We start from the raw sequence: 21,666 nt of genomic DNA, 5'->3' as shown, positions 1-21,666 counted from the left end.
GGGAGCAGCGCCGCTCCGGCGACGGCTCCGCTTCTACCGCGGGAGGAAGTGTGTCTGGCTTTCCGCCGTGAAGGGCCCGACCGCGGAAGCAGCGGCCGGCTGCGGGATGGCGCCGCCAGGGGCCCGTACCCAGCCTGCACCGCCCCTCTCGGGTCCCGCGCCCCTCCGCGGCCCCGGGCTGAGCGGCCCCCGGCTGCGGTTTGCGCTTTGTCCCTCGTGACTATCCGGAAGCCCCGAAGGTGGCAGCCTCCCCTGCCTCGGGGAGAACGGGACCCGGGGGCCCGCGCTCTGCGCCCCTCGGTCTCGGTGCCGCCGGTGCGGAACGTGTGCTGGGACTGGGGCTGCGGTGCTAAGACGCCGCGGGAAGGTCGCGGTTTCCGCTGTCTTACGGCAGTGAGTACATTGGCCATTTGTGTCACCATCTGCTACCTGAAAACCTTTTCATCATTCCTGACCAACTGTGCCGGTCAGCAGTGACTCCCCCTTCCGCCGTTCTCTGTGCATTTGCCTCCTCAGGTCCCTCCTAAGTGGGATTGTAAGCACTCGTCCTGTTGTGTCTGTCCTGTTCCACGGGTGAAGGTCCGTGTGGCAGCATGCATCATACCTCAGTCCTTTTTTTCACGCACGTATGAGTCACCATATGTTTATCTGCTTATCTGTCCCTCCACGGACACTTGGGTTACCCGCCTGTTTGCTCTTGCAACTCGTGCTCCTGTGGACATAGACTTACATATGTCTGTCTGAGTCTGTTTTCTGTTTGGAGTGTATTTCAGCGGTGGAATTACTGGGTCACGTGATAATTCTGTTTAACTTTTTGTGTAACTTACAAACGTTTCATATTAAAAGCTCCCTTCTTAAAGACCTTCGCGTGGGCGTGGGTTCTCCCCCCCCCCTCTTTGGGGGGGAGTTCGGGGTCCTCCACTACTGAGCCACATCCCCAGCCCTATTTTGCATTTTATTTAGAGACAGTTGCTTATTGTCTTGCTTTTACTAAGGCTGGCTTTGAACTCCTGATCCTCCTGCCTCATCTCCAAGCCACTGGGATTACAGGCATGCACCACCGTGCCTGCCTTTAAAAGACCTTCTGAATGGATTGCTAGATCTGTTGGCTCCACTCATCACTTACCTGCTTGACCTCTGTAAATCTTAGCAACACCTCCTGTTGTTCATTGTGTGCACTCTCGATGTTCTCCCTGTGGTCCTTCATAGGCTCTTGCCCCTTATGCAGTCCTTCACTGTGCACCTCAGACATTCAGGGATTGCTTCCTGTATCCCTTTTGCTATCTTCATTACTTAAACCCTCCTCTGCTATTGTTTCCATGTAATTTAAGCTATAATTTTGATGTTTCTTTTCAACTTCTGAGACCTGGATTTGAACTTGAAGCTTACCTCTTGTCTCCTTGCCAGTGACTCTTGACTGTAACATGTCTAAAACAAAATCCCTATCTGTACTCCTCCATCCCTGTTCTGTGTGCTGCCTGTGAATACTTGAGAGCGGGGTGTTTTGTTTCCCCTTTTCCCTTAGTACCCCGTTTCCTGTTAGGCTGAGTATCACACACAGTTCTGCCTCTGGTCTTCCTTTCCCACAGGCTTACACAGCCTGACATCAAGCCATAATAGCCTCTTACTGGAATTTTACTCAATGGACTCCCTGATTCCAAACATCTCTCTTCTGTCCCAAACCATTTTCTATACTGTTCCTAGGGTTTTCTTCCTAATATAGATTTCCTTAAAGACAACAGGTAGCTCTTTTGCATGCAGAACAAGTTTATTTTCAGCATCAAAGACCCACCACCATGCCTGGCTTTAGGTTGTCTTACAGACAACGGAACAAGCTTTTCACACAAAGGAATCACCAGACTATCTGACATTGTTGACTATATTTAGATAAATAAAAGTTGAATTTAAGCATATCAGCAAGGAACTGGACATTCTATACAGGGATGCAGCAAATCTGAAAATTAAACAACTAAATACTATATCTAAAAATGTGGTAGCCAAAATTTAGGAATCAGATTCATAGCAGATTAGACGCTGCTGAAGAAGAAAATCTGATAAAATGAATGATCAGAAGAAACCTCCCTGAATTAAGTGTCAGATGGTAAAGGATGGGAAACTCTGAAGAGCATGAGAAAAAAGAGGATGAAATGAGAAGATCTGACTTTTGGTTGGAATCCTTGGAAAGACGGAAAGGTGGAACGAATATTTGAAGAGATTAGGGCTGAGAATTTTTAAATCTGTTGAAAAGTAACAATCACAGAATAATAAATACTAAGAAGGATAAAATGAGTTAATTTTCCCCTTCTAAATACAGTTATCCTTTGCATAGTCACCTTTTGACTAACAAGGGAGCATGTGTACAATAGTGGTCCCTTGAGATTATACTGGAGCTGAAAAAACCCTATTGCCCAGTGACTGGTGGCTGTCATGATGTCACATGCAATGCTGGCTTGTGTTGGTGACACTAGTGCAGACACGCCTGCTGTGCTGCCCGTGGCTTGCAGGCATAGCCACACAATTATGTGTAATACTCCGTAATAAATGACTGTCTCACTGATGTGTTTACTGTGCTTTGCTTTCATTGCTGTAGAATGTTCTCTTATTGAAAAACAAGTTTACTCTAAAACTGCATTCTTGGGCAGGCAGCGGCCTCACACGTCAGGTGTGCTGCATCTCTTGATTGAGTCATTTTCTTCTGTGCTTGGTTGACTCCCACGGTCTGTTCATCATGGCCCTGGGAGTGGTCGGCTACATTACACATGTGCACACCATGTAGCTTACGTGTACAGTAAGCTACATGTTGTTCGTATTATGATTGTACTGCTCAAGGACACATTTCTCAGCATCTCCCTGTTGGTAGGTGAAGTGTGACTAATTTTCCTTATCTTGAGTGAGTGTAAGTTTCCTCCTCCCTTCTCTTTCTTTCTTCCTAATTTTAGCAGTGGATTTCAGTATTCCACTTAGAATAAGAGTTTTTCTAACAAACAGACAATTACATGGTATTTTATCACATTTTTGAATTTATATGCAGGGGTTTCAAAGATTTTGAATGGAAAGAAAGGATATAACTGCTGTATGAAGTTCATGAGTTAAGGACCTCTTAAAGATAAGAGGTAGTTCAGTGGTAGAGTACTTCCCAAGAATGTGTGAGGTCTTGGTTTTAGTCTCCAAAACTGCAAAAAACAAAACAAAACAAAACAAAACAAAAAAAAAAACAAAGAAAGAACAAGCCTTCCAAATCTAAAGGAATATTCAGTAGTGCCGGAGTTTCAGACAGAATGGGCTCCTCCAAGGCAGAGCCCCTCTCTGGTGTCCCTGGGTGTATTGTCCTTCTGTCTCCCCTAGAGGACAGCCTCTCATAGGTAGTGGCATACTTGAGAGTAAAGGCTGTGTGTCCAAGGATGCAGACTAGGAGCCTTTGTAGAGTGCAAGTGATGATCTCTGAATAATTTTGTATAATAATTTTGGAGACTTGGACATGTGATCATTACAGCTAACTTGAGGGGAGAGTTATCTTTAATTTTGTGAGAGACATAAATTTACATTTTTTTTATGGCATACATTTTAGAGAATGACAAATAAGAAATTGTTGGTCTGTTTCCTGGGAGGTGGCACAGCAGAGTGATTAAGGTCTGATGTCAGACGACTGGATTCAAATCCCTGTTTCTCTGCTTCCTTCTGTTCTTAGGGAAGGTCGCTCCATTTCTGTAAGAGCAAGAGGATATAATCCTTGTTTTTTCTGTTTTACACTCTGGACTAGCTTTTTGAGTTTTCCCTTGGTCTTAGTTTTATACTGACTAACGTACCTAGTTCACTTTGTGAGTGCTGCAGACTCCAAGAAACTGAGGACATGCCAGCAGAAGAGAACTTGGGTCACATGGTTTAAGGCTGTTGACTTGCTAGGATTCTTCTGGACCCTGGCAGGCTGGGTGTGGAAGGCTGTGCTGGTGGCTGTTCTTGTGCTTGCTTCAGTTGGCTGTGCTGAAAGCCATTTTAGTTGCTCAGTTGTTTGGATACTGCTGAGTTCCTCCCAACTTAAACACTCAGGGTCACTCCAGGGGAACTGGGCTGCGTGAAATAACCACACAAGAGACAGAAATATCTTTTTCTTTGGGGGTGCTTTGACGGGTCCTCTGATCTTTTTTTTAAAGTACAACATCCATTGCTTTTTTTTTTTTTAACATTTTTTTTTTTTTTTTTAAGTTTTCGGTGGACACAACATCTTTGTTTGTATGTGGTGCTGAGGATCGAACCCGGGCCGCACGCATGCCAGGCAAGCGCGCTACCGTTTAAGCCACATCCCCAGCCCGGGTCCTCTGATCTTAAGGGTCTGCAGAAAGAGAGAGTAGCTCCTGCAGATCCCCTTTTATTGAGGAGAAGCCATTCAAATAGGCAAGGGGTCAGGTTTCAAGGGGCTGAGTCTAGCTTCATGATGTCTGCTGTTAGCAGGTTGACTGACATCTAGCAAGGCCACACCCAAGGGCAGAGCAAGAGAAGGGGACACTCAAAGGGCATTTCCTTGGAACATTCTATCCCAAACAGGGCAAGGGGGTAATATCACAAAGGAACAGGTGAGTGTAGCTCGACCCATGGGGCTGCAGGAAGGCACGCCTACGCATGAAGACACATTTGGTTGCATTTTTACTACTGTCAAGATGGGGGCTATACCGTCTTCAGCTAGTTAAAAGCGGCCAGATCATGGGGAGTGACTGACAGTGCCTCAACTGATCAGGAGAGGAAAACACTGGTCACACGATGTGATGGGCTCCTACAGGATACCTTAGAACGGTTCTAGTGACCATTTGTTCTCATTCACTTATTTCATCTTTACCTCATGTGTAATGGGTTTAATCCTCCTTACTGGAAGGAAAGGCGGCAGAGGTAACTGAGTTTTTATTGTTCTGGGCTGGAAGTGGTGATGCTGTCTCGAAGTCCTTCTCGGGCTGTGCAGTGCAAGTTTGGAGTTTGAACTTGTGTGGGTGGGTCACATGCCATGCCACTTCCCACCATGCTTATACTCCTTTCCAGGTGATTCACACATTCATCTGCTGGGCTTTTGTGTCCCTGTGTGAGCATGCTGTCCACTGTTTCTGTTGGGACTGGCAACAAGACAGCAGCTTTTGGATGAGTCCTGGCAGTCTTGAATGGACAAAAAGGGTCAGAAATGAAAACTAAAACACAGCAGAATGAAATAAAGGCATTGGCACAGTGAGAGGGCTGACTTATAGAGTGTCACATGCATTCAGAGGATCCAGTGAAACAGGTGTGCCTGTCGACTGCTGACCTCCTGCTTGCCCCACGAGGCTGTGGCGTCATTGTCTTCGGCAGGCTGTGGTGAGCGAGGGCTGCTGCCGTGAGGCAGGCATTTGTTCAAGAGTGTGGCAAAGGCCAGGGTCGCCCTACCAGCTGCTCCCCAAGGTCCTCAGTCGCTGTTAGCACTGAGCTACGATGCCCGTCCTCTCAGGTTCTTTTTCTTTGGTGTTGGTTTCCTTAAATTCGTTTCTTTCTCCCATTAGCACTGCTTTGTGGGTTTTTGCTGGTGGGATATAATGTCAGATGCAGGTAGTTCTTTTGGTTTCCTCATGGGGAAGAGCTTCCTGAACCAGAGGGCCCTAGGGGCTCCCTCCTAGGGAACGTGCTCCTGGGATTTGCTCTGAGCCCTTCAGCCACCTGTGAGCGATGGAAGGTACGACTGGTGGCAGTGCTCGCCTATGTTGTCCAGGGAAGATGAAAAACAAGAAGGAATAATGGGTGTTTTGTGTAGTCGTCACCTGGCAATTTCACAGGGGTCAATGGGAACAGCACTGCTGTAAATTAATATTGGTGTCCACATGATCTTGGCTGAGTTAGATGTGCCTGGGACTATGGGAAGGCTGACAGATGCTTGCTGTTGACAGTCTGGAATACAGTTCGACTTAGGAAGAAAGTAGCTGGAAACCACTGAAAGGTAACATTTAGCATTTAAAGACAGACATCTTAAGCCTCATCAGTCATTGTCAAGTGATTTTTGTATTGGTAGAAAATGAAAGTTGTCCTGTGAAAAGATTTGTCTGATCGAGGGTGTGTAAGAATTCCGACTGGACAGTGGTTCATAGAGGACAAATTATTCTTTGAATCTTGTTTTTAGAACATTTGTTCCTTGTTCAGATATTTGACAAGTTAATGAAATTAAAATATTCTTTCCTTTCAGGGTGCTTAAAACCCATTCTTTTTCCTTTGTGCATTTTGGTATGGAAATCCTGGTGCCTCTGGGATTAAAAGGCCTTCGTACTTCCTTGGAAGCCTTAAGCTACTTAGCTCTCTCTAAAGTTCTTATTTTTATGTTATGAAGTTTTTTCCTAAGATTTTTTTTAACCTCACTTATTAAATAATTGCATATTCTTTGCAGAAAATGATTTAAATAAAAGTACAAAAAATTAGCCATAATGCTACCAAACCTGAGTCTGATAAACTTATTTTTTGGTGGTTGCCAAAAGCAGTGACATTTTTTAAATGGTGTAGAGAAATTAAAAAATAGTAGATTATGTAGTAAACATTAATAGTGGTGAGATTTCAGGTGGTTTTAAAATATTTTCCTTTTTTGCTAATCTGTACATTTTCAGTTTTTAGTGCAAAAGTGAGAGCTTCAAATGTGAGTTAGCAATATCCTGAGTGGTGGCTGGCATACAGTACTCCTGCCATGGCCTCGCCTTTTCTTTAGGATTACATTGATTTTCAGGAAAAAAAAAAAAAGTATTATTCAGTACATTGATTAGGTGTGAGGCTGTCCCTGGAAGGTTCGTGGCGCCACTGATGCCTCACACCACTAGCCCCAGTGAACTTACATGGGGTACCACGCACAATTCAGTAGCTGGGATGTGTCCTTGCCAACAGGATGGTTGTGGGATCATCAGGAGTGGCTCTTCCTAGCTCAAAGTGCAGTGCAGATGGTCTCTGACTCTGGTTTGACTTGGGATTCCTCAATTTTATTGTGGTTCAGAAGCTGTGCACTTTTGGTAGAAGTTGCTTCACAGTTTGAATTTGGATCCTCTGTCTGTCCCCTGATCTGCGTGGCTTGTTGGTCTTGAGGTTGTGAGGCTGGCTCAGCAGCGGTGCAGTCGCTGTGGGCTGGGCTGGGTCGACAGCAGTGATTAGGTGCACTTTGTGCCTGATGTTTCCAGCTGACAATAGGTGTAATTGGGACCTAGCTCCCTGCAAGTTGAGGAGCATCTGTGTTGAGCATTGACATCTATCCTCTGCCCCGATCTGATGATGCTGGGAGTTAAACTGAGTGCCATCTTAGCCTTGATCCAGCAATAGCAGCTGCTGGCAGGAACAGTAGGTTGTCTTCTGAGGGGTTGGATTGTGCTCACCTCACCAACTGTGGCTTCTAATCCAGCCACACCCAGCCCCATGTGACTTATTTGTTCAAGTGGTTTGTGGAAGGTGCTAGAAACTCAGTATCATGCTTCATGTTTTCTTTTTCCTTCCTCAGCTTTCTAACATAAGCTGTGTGTGCATGTGTTTATATGCAGCATTCTGCATAAGCTTTTCTCATCTTTTCACCAGGTAATGTAACAGAGATTCATCTGTACACAACAATATTTATTTCTTTTTTACAGCTGCATCTTGCTCTGCTTTGTAGGTCTTCTGAGTTTGTTCAGCCAGCCTAATGGATGATGGTGTTGGTTTCAGCCTTTTGCTGTTATAGGTGATCCTGTAGTGAACAGCCTTAGGTGTGCATTTCTCCTACTTTTACATGAGGGCTGGATTACTAGGAGTCACACTGCAGAGTCAGAGGGAAACTGCGTCTGATTTCACTGGATGTTGCCGGATTACCCTGCACAGACACTACCCTACAGGAGTGCCTGCGGGCCCACCACCATGTAGTCATCTCTCACGGTTTTCTAAGTTGGGAAATGATATCTCAGTGTAACTGTAGTTTTACTTTCTCTTATATAAGCAGGTTGGAGTGGTTTTTCACATGGTTAAGAACCATTTGTCTTTCTCTTTCTTTAAACAGTCCTTGGAGTTGTTGGTCCTTCATGTTTAGGTTTTTTTTTTTCCCCCTTTCCTTGGTATCAGGGATGAACCCAGGGGCACTTAAACACTGAGCCACATCCCCAGCCCTTTTTATATTTTATTTACAGACAGGGCTCACTGAGTTGCTCAGGACCTTGCTAAGTTTTTGAGACTTGAACTTATGATCTTCCTGCCTCAGCCTCCCAAGCCAAGCAGCTGAGATTACAGGTATGCGCCATCACACCCGGCTTAGGGTTTCTTTTTTTGAGAGTGTGACCAAGAGACCTGGGGTGACCCCAGTGATTTCCTGCCACCTGATGCTTTTGGTTTGAGTAATACATTCCCCCAGGACCAAGGACTTGCTTATAGTCGTAGACTAGTGGAGGAGATGCACCATCAGCCCCTTGATAGGGTTGTGACTGCTTCACATTGTGTGGCTGTCATAAGCAGACTGTAGTTATGCTGCACCTTATTGTCAGCTTGATGAGCATAGGGACCATGTTTGCTAAGCCACTGTGGCAAGAAACTGCAGGCATCTCCAGGACCTGAGTGTGGCTTGTCAGCATATAGCCACTAAAAAGCCACAGGGAACTGAGTTCAGAGCAGTTTCTTCTTCAGCCAGGCCTCTGGTAAGACATAGGTTAGCTGACAACTGGACAGCAGGTTTGGGGACCTTGGAAGAGGGCCCAGCCAAACTGTTGCTTCCTTGATCCATGGAAATTGTGAGCTAATAAATATGTGTTTTTTTAAGCCTCTGAGTTTGTAGTAATGTGCTACACAGCAATGAAAAACTAATACTGAGCTCATATGCTTTTGCATTTGACACTGTTTGATGCTAGTTGCAAATGTTTTTCATACTTTATCATTTGTCTTTTTGCTTTTAGTATCTTTTGCTATCCAAAGGTTATCTTTATGTGTTTTAATATAAACTACATTATTTTTCCTGTATTGTTTTTGAACTTTTCAGTCACCCTAGTCAAAATTTTGCCCATTCTCTGGTGATATTTTCCATGTAATTAAACAGTCATCTCGACATCATTTGGTAAAGAGTCACACGTGTCCTCTGGTTTGTGGCGTTGCCTTTCTTCATACTAAGGCTACACTAAATTTATTTGTGTTTATGCTTACTCTCTAAATTCATGTGTGTAGTTGGGTCTATTTTCACTCCCTTTCCCGTTGGTTCTTCAGTCTCTGGTGAGTCGTGCCTCACTGTTCAGATACAAAGCTCTGCCATTTCTTATCCAGTAGGGCTCAACCCACTCCTGGTTCTTCCAGGTTTCCCTGGTGTCCTTTCCATGTTCACCCTTTTCCAAATGAATTTTTTTTTTTTAATTTTTTATTGTTGGTTGTTCAAAACATTACAAATTTCCAAATGAATTTAATAATAAACGTGTCTAGCTCCAGAAAAAAATCTGACAGTGTTAAGTGTGTACTTACTATTTCATTTTATCTTAAGATTTTTGGATTCATATTCATAAATGAGATGTTTAGGAGAGAGGTTTAATCTTTGCCAGATTTTCATAGCAATGTTATACTCATTTCAATAAAACAAATTTGGAAGATTTCCTTTTTAAAAAAGTTATCTAGCCTAAATATTTATCTTATTAGTGTTGTTAGGTCTTGAAAGGATTGGAAGAGTCCCCTGTGACATTCTGCCTGCTTGTTTTTATTGTTGCTTTTTTATCCCTCCTGTCTTTGGTGGTGTTTGGGTTGTTTTTTTTTTTTTTTTTTTAAGAGAGAGAGAATTTTTTAATATTTATTTTTTAGTTTTCGGTGGACACAACATCTTTATTTTATTTGTATGTGTTGCTGAGGATTGAACCCAGTGCCCTGTGCATGTCAGGCCAGCGCGCTACCACTTGAGCCACATCCCCAACCCTGTTTGGTTTGTTTTAAGGAACGTTTTTTTGTGACTTGATATTTCCTCTACAGTGATGGGGCGTTTCTTTTGAGACTGTTATCAATTTGTGTAAGCTGTATTTTCATTGAAAATTATTTTTCAGGGCCGCTGGGTATAGCCCAGTGGTAGAGAGAACGCTTGCCTTGCAGTCAGGGTTAAGTGTTGGGGTGGGGGACAAAGGTTATTTTTCTAAGTTTTCAGATTGGTTTGGGTAGAATTGTATAGTCATCTTGGCCTTTAAAAGTTCTTCCTGCAGTGGTTTTCAGGATCAGCTTTAGGAGGCCCTGGGCCTACCAAGGGGGACTTGAGGCTTGCTGGCATGCTAGATGTTTTGCTTGATGGAAATGCCAGGAGGCAGTTCAGACTGGTGAGCCAGCTGCCTTCCAACCTCTCCCTCCTCACAGGGAGCCTGTGTACCCCGGATTGCACTCCTTCCTAAGACTTCACATTGCATAGATGCTGAACAATAATGTCCTGTAACTTTTTCTGGAACAAATATGCTTTTAAAAGTGAGGCATACAGTGCCTATTAACCTAGGCACTGTGCTAAATAGTTGGCTTCAAAGTGCAGGTGATCCCTGTCTTTTTGAAGGGTTTGCTTGCAGCAGGTAGAGCCATGCTCATGCTGTAAACATACTGTTGTTTTTGATACTGGGGATTGAACCCAGGGGCTGTACCACAGAATTGCATCCCCAGGCTTTTTATTTTTGAAACAGGGTCTTGCTAAGCTGACCAGGCCTGCCTTGAACTTGCCATCCTACTGCCTCAGCTCCCCAAGTTGTTGGGATTATAGGTGCATACCTCGGTGCCTGGCTTTGCATACTGTTGGTTGAGACATCTCCAGTTCACACGTCTGGAGCATGGTTCTACTGTCATCAGCTGTGCCCATTTGCAGGCCCAGGGCTTTCTGACCACTCCTCAGCTCACTGTCTGGCAACAGCTATTACTCAGCTACACCATCACCTCTCATGCATTGGCCTATCCACATTTTCATTCTCAGAAATTCTTCCTCTCCTTCATGCCTCTCCTTGCCTAGCTTAAATTTGTGGTCTGTTATTATGATCATCCTGGTGCATGTACTCTGCCCCATTCTTTTCTTTAGTACCTCCCTGGAAAATCCTTATACCTCAAAGACACCTGTCCCTGAGCAGCTACCAGATCATGACTACAGAAAACCAAACTGACTTTAAATTCCACCTGGTTAGCCTTTTGGTCATTTAATTCTGAAAATATATTCCATTGATTTCTAACTGCTCAATTTTTGACTCTATTAACTATTCGGTTTATGTTTGAAAGAGTTCGCTCACTAGTTGTTTTGCATTAACTATGTGCTTTGACCTTCCTTCCCAAAGCATTTAGCTGTAGGTACTGAAGCCAGGGGTAGTTGTCTGTAGAAGACAAAGGCAACAGTACAAAGCAGAGACTGTGTCGTGTGGGTGCCAAATGTGTCATCTATCAGTCTAGATTGAATTAAAATTTCAGCTTTTGATTTTTGTTTGACTGTTTTAAAATCTTTAAGGAGTAAGACTTTATTATGTTACAGGCATCTGATTATTTTGCTTTGTACTTACTTTGTATTTGAAATGACTTGCTCTCTAAAAACTTATTTCTGAATACTGTTATGGTTAATTACATAAATGAGTTGATTTTATGAATGTCTCACTTTATATGTTCTTTAATTTAGTCTAATGATATGCTACATAAGAAATATTCTCTATAGAATTATAACATGGTTTGGGGAAAATAATAGTTGTCTAATAGAGTTGTTGAGAGTTAATATGTTTTACTGTTCTGGAAACTGAATCTTGATTTGTGCTATTTTGGATTTAAGGAGCAAAGGAGTTATTGGGTGAAGAATCAAGATTGGATACTTCCTGTGGGAGAAGTCTTTGAACAAAAACTTCTTCATTTTACCCTTAGATTCTCATAGGCAACCAAAAGGGAAAAACCAATGATCATACAGTGAACAAAATGGGAAAGGCATTTCCCATTTCTATCACAGAAACTTTACTTTTGAAATTGGACAATCAGTTTCTTGAGTTGTTTCGCATACCTTTTCCAAATATACAATGTGGTGGCTGTTCTGACCTGATTCTCATACTGTTGTTGACTGAGGTAGTCATGATCTCCATGCATAGCATTAAGGTATTGCAGAAGAGTAATGTGTTTTTGTAGAAATTCCCCGCATTTTGCAGGATGTTGATGACCAACATTTTCAGGAGTTTTTCATTCAGCTGTTACAAGCTCAAGGGGATACTGCATGGAATAGGACAGGCAAAAGCTCTTGCTCTAGTGGACCTGCCTTTCTGGCACAGAAGAGGTTAGACAGCAACTGCTAAGCCCAATAGCGAGTAGCTGTGTGTGCAAGAAGGGAGTGAGATCCGTGGACTGAGGAAGACAAGGTTTGATGGCTAGGGTTTGTGTTGCATTTTAATTAAATAAGGTAGTCTAGGTGTGATGCCTTCTCACACTTCATTGAGAAGGCGCTATGTGAGCAGTTGTGAAATTACCTGCTAGGTGAAGGGCTTGAGGCAGAGGCAGAGCCAAAGTGTAGACCCTAATTGAATATGGTCGGTGTGTTTGCTCACCCACAAGGAGCCCTGTACCTAGGGCTCAGTGAAGTAGTGGGAGATACAGTCAAAGTGGTAAAATGTCAGGTTATGTAGGAACTTGAAGGTCATAATAACAGATGGGTACCATTTATATTATATAATAAATGTTATTTAGATCTAATGAGGAAAGATTAATATTTGAGAAAAAATTACCATTTGTTGAATTTCTGCTACATTCATTCTGTAGATATTTTCTAGCATCTTTTATGGGATATTCATAGTGCCAAATAAAGGGAATTCAATGAAGAAGCAGATGACAAAAGCCAGCCACAGTCCTTTTGGAGATGTCCTTTGTCCAGTGAGCAGCAGAGTACACCTGTCCTGGCAGTCCTTCCCTTGGGGCTTGGCTCCTGTGCATCATGGTTTAGCTTCCTTGCTGGTGTTACCACTAGTGGGGATTTTTGTTTGGTTGGTTTTTGAATTACTTTTGTTTTTATATTGACTCGTAGTTGTTACAGTGCTGGCTCCTCCCAGGAAACTGAGGCAGCCCAAAGGCTCCCCTTCAAACCCCGATCTGGCGATCGAGTCAGGAAGATTTCAGACATGGCACCCAGAGTAACAAGCATGAGTTTATTGAAGGGATAGGAAAAGGGAAAGGGCACACTCTTGAGGGAGAGAGTGGGTCCTCTCAGGAGAGAGGAGAGGTGTGCTTCTCCTGCCTTCCAGTTTTATTGGGGTTCCCGGGAAGTTTCCAGAGAGTCCAGCCCAGGTTCACCTCTTGACTTCTGACTGACAGCAGTATGACATCAGACTTTCAAGTCCCCATTGCCATGACAACTCGAGGTTACTTTGGCCTATGCTGACTGGTTGTAACTGGATTATTTTTTAAACTAATTAATTAATGTATTTGTTCTAATTTGTTACACATGAGAGCAGAATGCATTTCAGTTCATAGTACACAAATGGAGCACAATTTTTTATTTCTTTGGTTGTGCACAAAGTAGAGTCACACCATTTGTGTTTCATACATGTATCCAGGATAATGATATCCATCTCATTCCATCATCTTTCCTACCCCCATCCCCTGCCTCCCCTGCCTTTCCCTCCCTTTGTCCTATCTAAAGTTCCTCCATTCCTCCCATGCTCCTCCCCCACTCCCACTATGGATCAGCATCCACTTATCAGAGAAAACATTCAGCCTTTGGTTTTTTGGGATTGGCTAATTTCACTTAGCATGATATTCTCTAACTCTATCTATTTGCTGGCAAATGCCGTGATTTTATTCTCTTTTAATGCTGAGTAATATTCCATTGTGTATATATACCACAGTTTTCTTTATCCATTAACCAACCTGAAGGGCATCTAGGTTGGTTCCACAATTTAGCTATTATGAATTGTGCTGCTGTAAACATTGATGTGGCTGGGTCCCTGTAGTATGCTGTTTTTAAGCCCTTTGGGTATAGACCAAGGAGTGGGAAGCTGGATCAATTGGTGGTTCCATTCCCCATTTTTTTTTTTCCCATTCCCCGTTTTTAAAGGAATCTTCTTACTGGTTTCCAGATTGGCTGCACCAATTTGCGGTTTCACCAGCCATGTGTAAGTGTGCCTTTTCCCCACATCCTTGCCAACAGTTATTGTTGCTTGCATTTTTGATAACTACCATTCTGAGTGAGATGGAATCTTAGAGTCGTTTTGATTTGCATTTCTGTAATTGCTAGAGATGATTAACTTTTTTTATATATTTGTTGATTGATTTATATCTTCTGAGAAGTGTCTGTTCAGTTCCTTAGCCCATTTATTGATTGAGTTATTATTATTATTTTTAGTGTTAAGTTTTCTAAGTTCTTTATATATCCTGGAGATTAGCTCTCCATCTGATGTGTGTGTGGTAAAAATTTGCTCCCATTCTGTAGGCTCTCTATTCACCTCACTGATTGTTTCTTTTGCTGAGAAGAAGCTTTTCAGTTTGAAATCATCCCATTTATTGATTCTCTATTTTATTTCTTGTGCTTTAGGAGTCTTGATAAGGAAGTAGGGCCCTAACCTGACATGATGAAGATTTGGGCCTACTTTTCCTTCATTAGGCGCAGGGGGTCTCTGATCTAATTCCTAGGTCCTTGATCCACTTTGAGTTCAGTCTTGTGCATGCTACATATGGATTTCCAATTTTTCCCAGCACCATTTGTTGAAGAGGCTATCTTTTCTCCAATATATGTTTCTGGCACCCTTGTCTAGTATAACTATTTATGTGGGTTTGTCTCTGTGTCCTCTATTCTGTACCATTGGTCTACAAGTCTATTTTGGTGCCAATGCCATGCTGTTTTTGTTACTATTGCTCTGTAGTATAGTTTAAGGTCTGGTGCTGTGATGCCACTTGCTTCACTCTTCCTGCTCAGGATTGCTTTGGCTATTCTGGGTCTCTTATTTTTCTAGATGAATTTCATGATTACTTTTTCTATTTCTATGAGGAGTGGCTTTAGGATTTTTGATTGGAATTGCATTGAATCTGTATAGTGCTTTTGGTAGTATGGTCATTTTGACAATGTTAATTCTGCCCATTCAAGAACAAGGAAGATCTTTCCATCTTCTAAGGTCTTTAATTTCTTTCTTTAGAGTTTTGTAATTTACATTGTAGAGGTCTTTCACCCCTTTCATTGATTCCCAGGTGTTTTTTTTTTTTTTTTTGAGCCTGTTGTAAATGGGGTAGTTTCCTAGTTTCTCTTTCAGAGGATTCATTACTGATGTACACAAATGCATTTGATTTATGGGTATTGAAGACAATAGAGAGAGTAAAACAAACAAACATAAAAAAGTAAGAAAAATTAAAAATGTAAAGACGGGAGATAAAATAATATACAACACCACTGTAATATACTATTCAGATGTCCCAGTCCTCAATAGCCTAATGCAAGAAAAGTACTTTGTTTCACAAATATTGGGGATGTGAGGGCAGAAAAAGGGAGAGGTAAAAGAAGGGGAAAAAGGAAAGAAAAAATCTCAAAGGAAAATTAAAGAATTGTTTCTGTTGGAAGTCAGTATCTTTCCAGCTCCCTTCTCATCCTATAGGTGGGGTTGTCTGTTGTTTGCTGATGTCTCCACCCTCAGGATGGGGAAGGTTATTAGGGTGGGAGGGTTGGTTTGGGGGCGGAGCTTCTGGAGGTGGGGTATAGCACTTGCCAGTCCTCATTGGGAGACTGCACCTCAAGGATCTCCTTTTGGGCCTGCTCATGTGATGTGGGTGCCTGGTCTTATATGCTTATATCGCCTGTAGACCTCCTGGTCTCTACTTTAGTATCTAAACTATATCTCACTCACCCCTTCCTTTCTACTTCCCATTTGGGAACCTCTGTCTCCAAGGTTTTGTGGGCTGCATTCTGGGGCCTGCAACAGAGAGCTGTTTTGTATTGGGCAGGTCATGACCAGTCTTTGTGAGTTAGGGATGGGCTGCATAGCCTCAAGCACTGTGCCAGATTAGTTGCTGCAGGGGAGAGGGAGAAATTGGGGGAACTATAGGTACCTTGATATTGTTTCTAGGTCCCAGCCAGTGTCCCAAGCTGGGAGTTGCCCCAACTAAAGATGGAAACAAAAGTGTCCCAAGAGGGAGGCGGCTGCTTTCAGAGATGGGGTGTTGGGTCAGCCCAGGTGGGGGCGTTGGGCGTTGTGTTTGGAGATGCAGCTCTGTGGTGTGCAGTGTTGTGGTGTCACCAGGAGCAGGTGACTATGGCAGTGGTTGCAGTGTCCCAAGATGGTAGCAACCGGGGGAGCCCCATGCTGGTAGATGGGGGTCCACACAGGAGCTGCAGCCAGGGGTCCTGTGTAGGCCAGGAGCCGGGGGACCTATGCAGACTCAGCAGTCAGTATTCCTGGGCTGGTGCAGCTGTCAGGGTTCCCCTAATATTAAACTCTCAGAAACAGTATTCCCAGTGCTTGAGTCCTAGGTCATGGGGTGACAAGGAATGCAGCCTCCCTCTAGCCTGCCATCTTGGATCCCTCTAACTGAATTCTTAACCATAAAATCTATTTTAGAAGTAACCTTATCTCCCTGAGTTCTGGGATCTGCTCTATGAGAAGTCACAGAAGTCTTCCCCTTCAGGATAACTTGGGTTCCTCTAACCAACATTATTTCAGACCCGCATTTCTCCTGCAGATAGCAGGCAGGTAGGTTGTTGAGGAATATGACATGTGCTATCAACTTACGCCAGGCAGGACTGCGGGTAAATTGCTTCTGGGAAAGAAAGCATGTGGGGGTCAGCACTGTGGGCGCATTTAATAGAATTATCCCCTTATCCTTGCTCCCACCACTTGTGCTGTCTGTCCCTAGTGAAATATCTAATAGTTTTGACTGGTCAGTAGTTAAGAAACTGAAACATGTCCTACCTTCCAGGCTTATGGCATAGTCTTATACAAGTTTGATGTTTTTACCCACTGGAGGTGGGTTATAGCACTTGCCAGTTCCCATTGGGAGACTGTACCCCAAGGATCTCCTTTTGAGCTGCTCATGTGATGGGGGTGCTGGTCTAGAAATTTGCTTTGTCCTGATCATTTGGAGATGATAATATTTTAAAAGATTATTTCATTCTGTAGAAATAAAAAATTTATAAGTATCACTGCACATTTTTTTCTGTGTGTATGTGTCTTACATAGAGTTTTTCTTCCCTATGTTTGTTCAGTGGGCCCTTTGAAAAGGATTGCTCAGGAAGCTGCGTGAGCCTCCATGAAGAGCAGATGTTCGCAGAAGGTGTAGAAAAACTTGCTGAGTGATGCTGTATTTTGTTCTTCTTGTTCAGTTTTATAAGGCATCAAAAAGACAGGGAAAACAGAATTATCTCAAAATTTTTTTTGAAGGTAACTGTTAGATCTAGAGTAGGTTTGGGGGCAGGTGTAATGTTTAATTAGAGATGAGAATCATTTTTTTTTTAAGTTACTATATTTAACAACAGATTTTAAGATCCTTGCATTAGAAAGTGATCTGTGGACTGGGGATATCATTTGGTGCTACTTGCCTGCCATGCTTGTGGCTCTGGGGTTGTCCCTTGCACCATAAACATACAGAAAGTGGGTTGTACCTTTACAGTTGGAAAAAACTGTAAATGTCCTGTGGTGGCACATGTGATGCTTGCATTGTCCTCATAGAAAGTTAAAATCTGGAAAACATTGTCAGACTGACAGCCCTGGGGGCAAAGGTGGACAGTGCCTGTGGCAGGGAGGTGTGAGTCGGCTCTGGGCCTGTTTTTTTTTCTGGGCCTCAGCACCTTGGCCTGCCCTTCTAATCCTTGGACCCTTTTTAACAACTTCATGCTCGGATCTTCCTATGGCTGAATCCACTAACAGTACGTGCATGGGTCTTAGTCGATGGTTTGGGAAATGGCGAGTGTGTATTTGGTGGGTGATTTAAAGTGTATTACAGCATCTAATATATCTTTCCTTTTTTCCAGGAAACTGAAAATGGCCCTTCAGCTATGCTAGGTCTATAATGGGAAGTGTCACACTTCGATATTTCTGTTATGGGTGCCTTTTTACATCTGCGACCTGGACAGTTTTGCTCTTTGTTTACTTTAACTTCAGTGAAGTGACTCAGCCACTTAAGAATGTGCCCATCAAGGGGTCTGGTCCCCACGGACCATTTCCCAAAAAATTCTACCCCCGTTTCACACGAGGTCCAAGCCGAGTGTTAGAGCCACAGTTCAAAGCAAATAGAATTGGTGATGTGCTGGGTAATCACATTGAAGATCCAGAAAAAGACCACCTGAAATTCTCTTCTGAGTTGGGTAAGTGTACCAGCAGCTGTGTCAAAGTATTTAGTCAGTGGGAGTTTATTCTTTAAATTGTATTGCTCAGAGGACTAGATGTGCCATTTTTTTTCTCACACTGATTTATTTTGTTTCAAAACTAGTTTTGTGATTTTTTTTTTCCCCCAGATCAGTGGGAAAATATATTCTAAATTTTCCATCTCTTAAGTATTTTGTGAGGACTTGGGGGAAATTAATAAGGTTCAAAAGGAAATAAAGAAAGAAAAAGGGTTAGAAAACAGAACTGTGGGAGAAGGTTTTAATTACTAGGATTTTTAATGAGGGGAAGAAATATTTGAAAGATGACTATATAACTTATTTGAAAGGCAGATTAACTAAACGGAACATAAGGTGTTGTTTTAGAAAAGCTGGGGTTACTCATATCTAATAAGAGTCCACTTGTGAGAATTAAGACAACGGGAACCATACATTAAATATAATTTACAAAATCTTAGTACAAAATAGGACCCCCCCCCCCCGTCCCCCACCATTATATTTTGTTTAATCTGGAAACGGGAATCTACTGGAATGCCTTTGAATACTTTAACTCCTGTAGTCCTGGTTAGCAAATTTTAATTTAAGGGATAAGTGAGCCATTTTGATTATCTTTAAAACTTAAAGTCAACTTTGATATTGTTGTAGAATAAAACAGTTTAAATTTAGTAAGTGATTTTGAGAGGTTGATAGAATATAAAGGAAATATCAAAACATTATTTTTATTTTACAATAGTTTCAAAGAAATAAAATCAGTTTTGAGTACTTAATGATTCTCTATTAAAATTGATAAAGATTCTGTGTGTAAACACAAACTAATATCTAGTTCAGTTTTTGTCACATACATTCCTGATCTTTTTCAAATAGCCACTAAAAGCATGAGTGAAAATTTTTCTGGCTCTAATTTATTTATGTTTATTTTGGTGAAACGTTAATAGAAAAGTAGCATTTGGTTTGCCAATTTAAAAAAATGTTTTTTAGTTGTTAGTGAACCTTTATTTTATTTGTTTATTTTATTTGGTGCTGAGAATTGAACCCAGTGTCTCACACACATACTAGGCAAGTGTACTACCACTGAGTCACAGTCCCAGCCCACTGTATTTGCCTTTGAAAGAAGTAGGGAGAGAATTGTAGATATTCAAAGTGACAAACCCAGATTACCTAAGTGAAAATTAAATTCCTTCCAAAAAATTCTTAAGAATCTACAAACATACTGTTAGAGTAGTAAAGAGTGTACTAGATGTGTAAAAATCAGTTGGATTTCTATATATCAGCAATGAATGGTCCAAAAATTATGTTATAAGAACAATTCCATTTATAGTGGTGTCAAGAAGAATAGAATACTTAGACATTAATCTAGCCAATGAGGTTAAGTCCTGTGTGCTAAAAACTGCAAAACAGTGCTAGGTAAGTAGAAAGACAGTCTATTTTATTAAATGAAAAACTAAATATTATTAAGATGTCAGTATTACACCAAACAACCTGTGAAACTCAGTGCAGTTTCTATCAAAATTCTAATGATTTCGATTAAAATGATGGGAACAGTTTTTTTCTAAAATTAATATGGAATTGTAGGGTCCCTGAATAGCCAGAAAACTTGTAGAAAATAAAAATGTTGGGGCTGGTACTGTGGCTCAGTAGTAGCGCACTTGCCTGGCATGTGTGAGGCACTGAGTTTAATTCTCAGCACTATATATAAATAAATAAAATAAAAGTCTATCAACAACTAAAAAAAAAACCAAACAAAAGAACAAAGTTGGAGGACTCAGAAGTTTTAAAACTTACAGCTACAGTGATTAAAACAGTTATCTGGCATACGGATAGACATGAGTCCAAAAATAAACCCAGTGAATGCAGTCAGCTGGTTCGTAAAAAACGGGACTAAGACCTGCACCTCAAATAGAGCATTAATCTCCAGGATATATAAAGAACTCAAAATATTTAACACCAGAAAACCCCCAAATAATAATAAATGGGCAAAGGAACTGAACAGGCACTTCACAGAAGAAATTTGATCGGCCAACAAATACATGAAAAAATATTCATTATCTCTAGCAATTAGAGAAATGCAGATTAAAACTACACTGAGATTCCACTCACTCCCACCAGAATGGCAATTATCAAGAATACAAGTAACAATGAATGTTGATGAGGATGTGGGGAAAGGGTACACCCATACATTGCTGGTGGGACTGCAAATTGGTGCAACCACTCTGGAAAGCAGTATGGAGATTTCTCAGAAAAGTAGGAATGGAACCAAGATTTGACCCAGTTATCCACTCCTTCGTCTCTACCCAAAGAACTTAAAATCAGCATACTACAGTGGTGTAGCCACATCAATGTTTATAGCAGCTCAATTCACAATAGCTAAGCTGTAGAACCAACCAAGGTGCCCTTCAACAGATGAATGGATAAAGAAAATGTGGTATATACTCATGAATGGACTATTACTTGGCCATAAAGAAGAATGAAATTATGGCATTTGCTGGTAAATGGATGGAATTGGAGACTCTCATGCTAAGTGAAATAAGCCAATCCCCCAAAACCAAAGGCCAAATGTTCTGTCTGATATGTGGATGCTAACACAGAACAAGGAATATAGAAGTTCAGTGGATTAGACAAAGGGGAATGAAGGGAAGGGAAGGAAGATAGGAATTGGAAAGAAACAATGAATCAGACATACCTTTCCTATGTTTATATATAAATAGGCCATAGTGAAACTCCACATCACATACAGCCATCAGAATGGGATCCTAGACTGGGTTGTAGCTCAGTGGTTGAGCACTTGCCTCACATGCTTGTGGCATTGGGTTTGATCCTCAGCACTATATAAAAATAAATAAATAAACAAAGATATTATGTCCACGTACAACTAAATAAATAAAAGAAGTAAAGGAAAAAAAGAAAGAAAGAATGGGATCCTAATTAGAATAAGTTATACTCCATGTATGTATAATATGTCAAAATACACTTCACTGTCATGAACAAATTGAGAAAAACAAACTTTTTTTTAAAAAAGGAGGTGAGCTAAGACCATTTAATGGGGAAAGAATAGCTTTTTTATCACACAGTGTTGAGACAACTGGGTATCCACGTGCAAAGAATGTTTTTGGGTCCTTTCTTCATACCACGTGCAAAAATTAACTAAAAATGGATCATAGATCTAAATATAAGAGTGAAAACCTTAAAACACCTACAAGGATAAATCTTCATGATCTTGGACTTGGCAGTGATTTCTTAGATATAACATCAAAAATACAAGTAATAAAGAAAAAATAGATAATTTGAACTACATCAAAATAAAAACGAGCATTGAGGACACTAAAAAAAAAGATAGTGCACAGAATGGGAGAAAATATTTGCAAATCACATCTCTAAGAAGAGCCCAGTGTCCAGAAATATATAAAGAATTCTTCCAACTCAACAATAAA

General features: G+C 41.6%; 1 protein-coding gene across 13 annotated transcripts in view; it reads left to right on the top strand.

Moving 5' to 3' along the window:
- The first annotated feature begins 257 nt into the window (after positions 1–257).
- The window catches only part of Galnt11 (polypeptide N-acetylgalactosaminyltransferase 11), a 43,465-nt gene continuing 22,056 nt past the window's right edge, over positions 258–21,666 (top strand). For 2 of the 13 annotated variants that reach the window (XR_007341804.1, XM_048786682.1), the window contains exons 1-2: positions 17,440–17,782; positions 17,888–18,220. Coding sequence is in view for 8 of the 13 variants with exons in the window: in XM_048786682.1 (XP_048642639.1) it covers positions 17,926–18,220 (295 nt within the window). In the remaining 5 variants the exon portion in view is untranslated. Of the gene's footprint in view, positions 394–5,925; positions 5,948–17,164; positions 17,298–17,439; positions 17,783–17,887; positions 18,221–21,666 lie in introns of those variants that run through there. The other 11 variants (XR_007341805.1, XM_048786683.1, XM_048786679.1 and 8 more) reach the window with 10 other exon arrangements.

Source organism: Marmota marmota, unplaced genomic scaffold (genome assembly GCF_001458135.2).
Source record: "Marmota marmota marmota unplaced genomic scaffold, marMar, whole genome shotgun sequence".
NCBI classification, from domain to species: domain Eukaryota; kingdom Metazoa; phylum Chordata; class Mammalia; order Rodentia; family Sciuridae; genus Marmota; species Marmota marmota.
The sequence above is the reverse complement of the archived record's forward strand: the minus strand, read 5'-3'. Positions and strand labels throughout refer to the sequence as shown.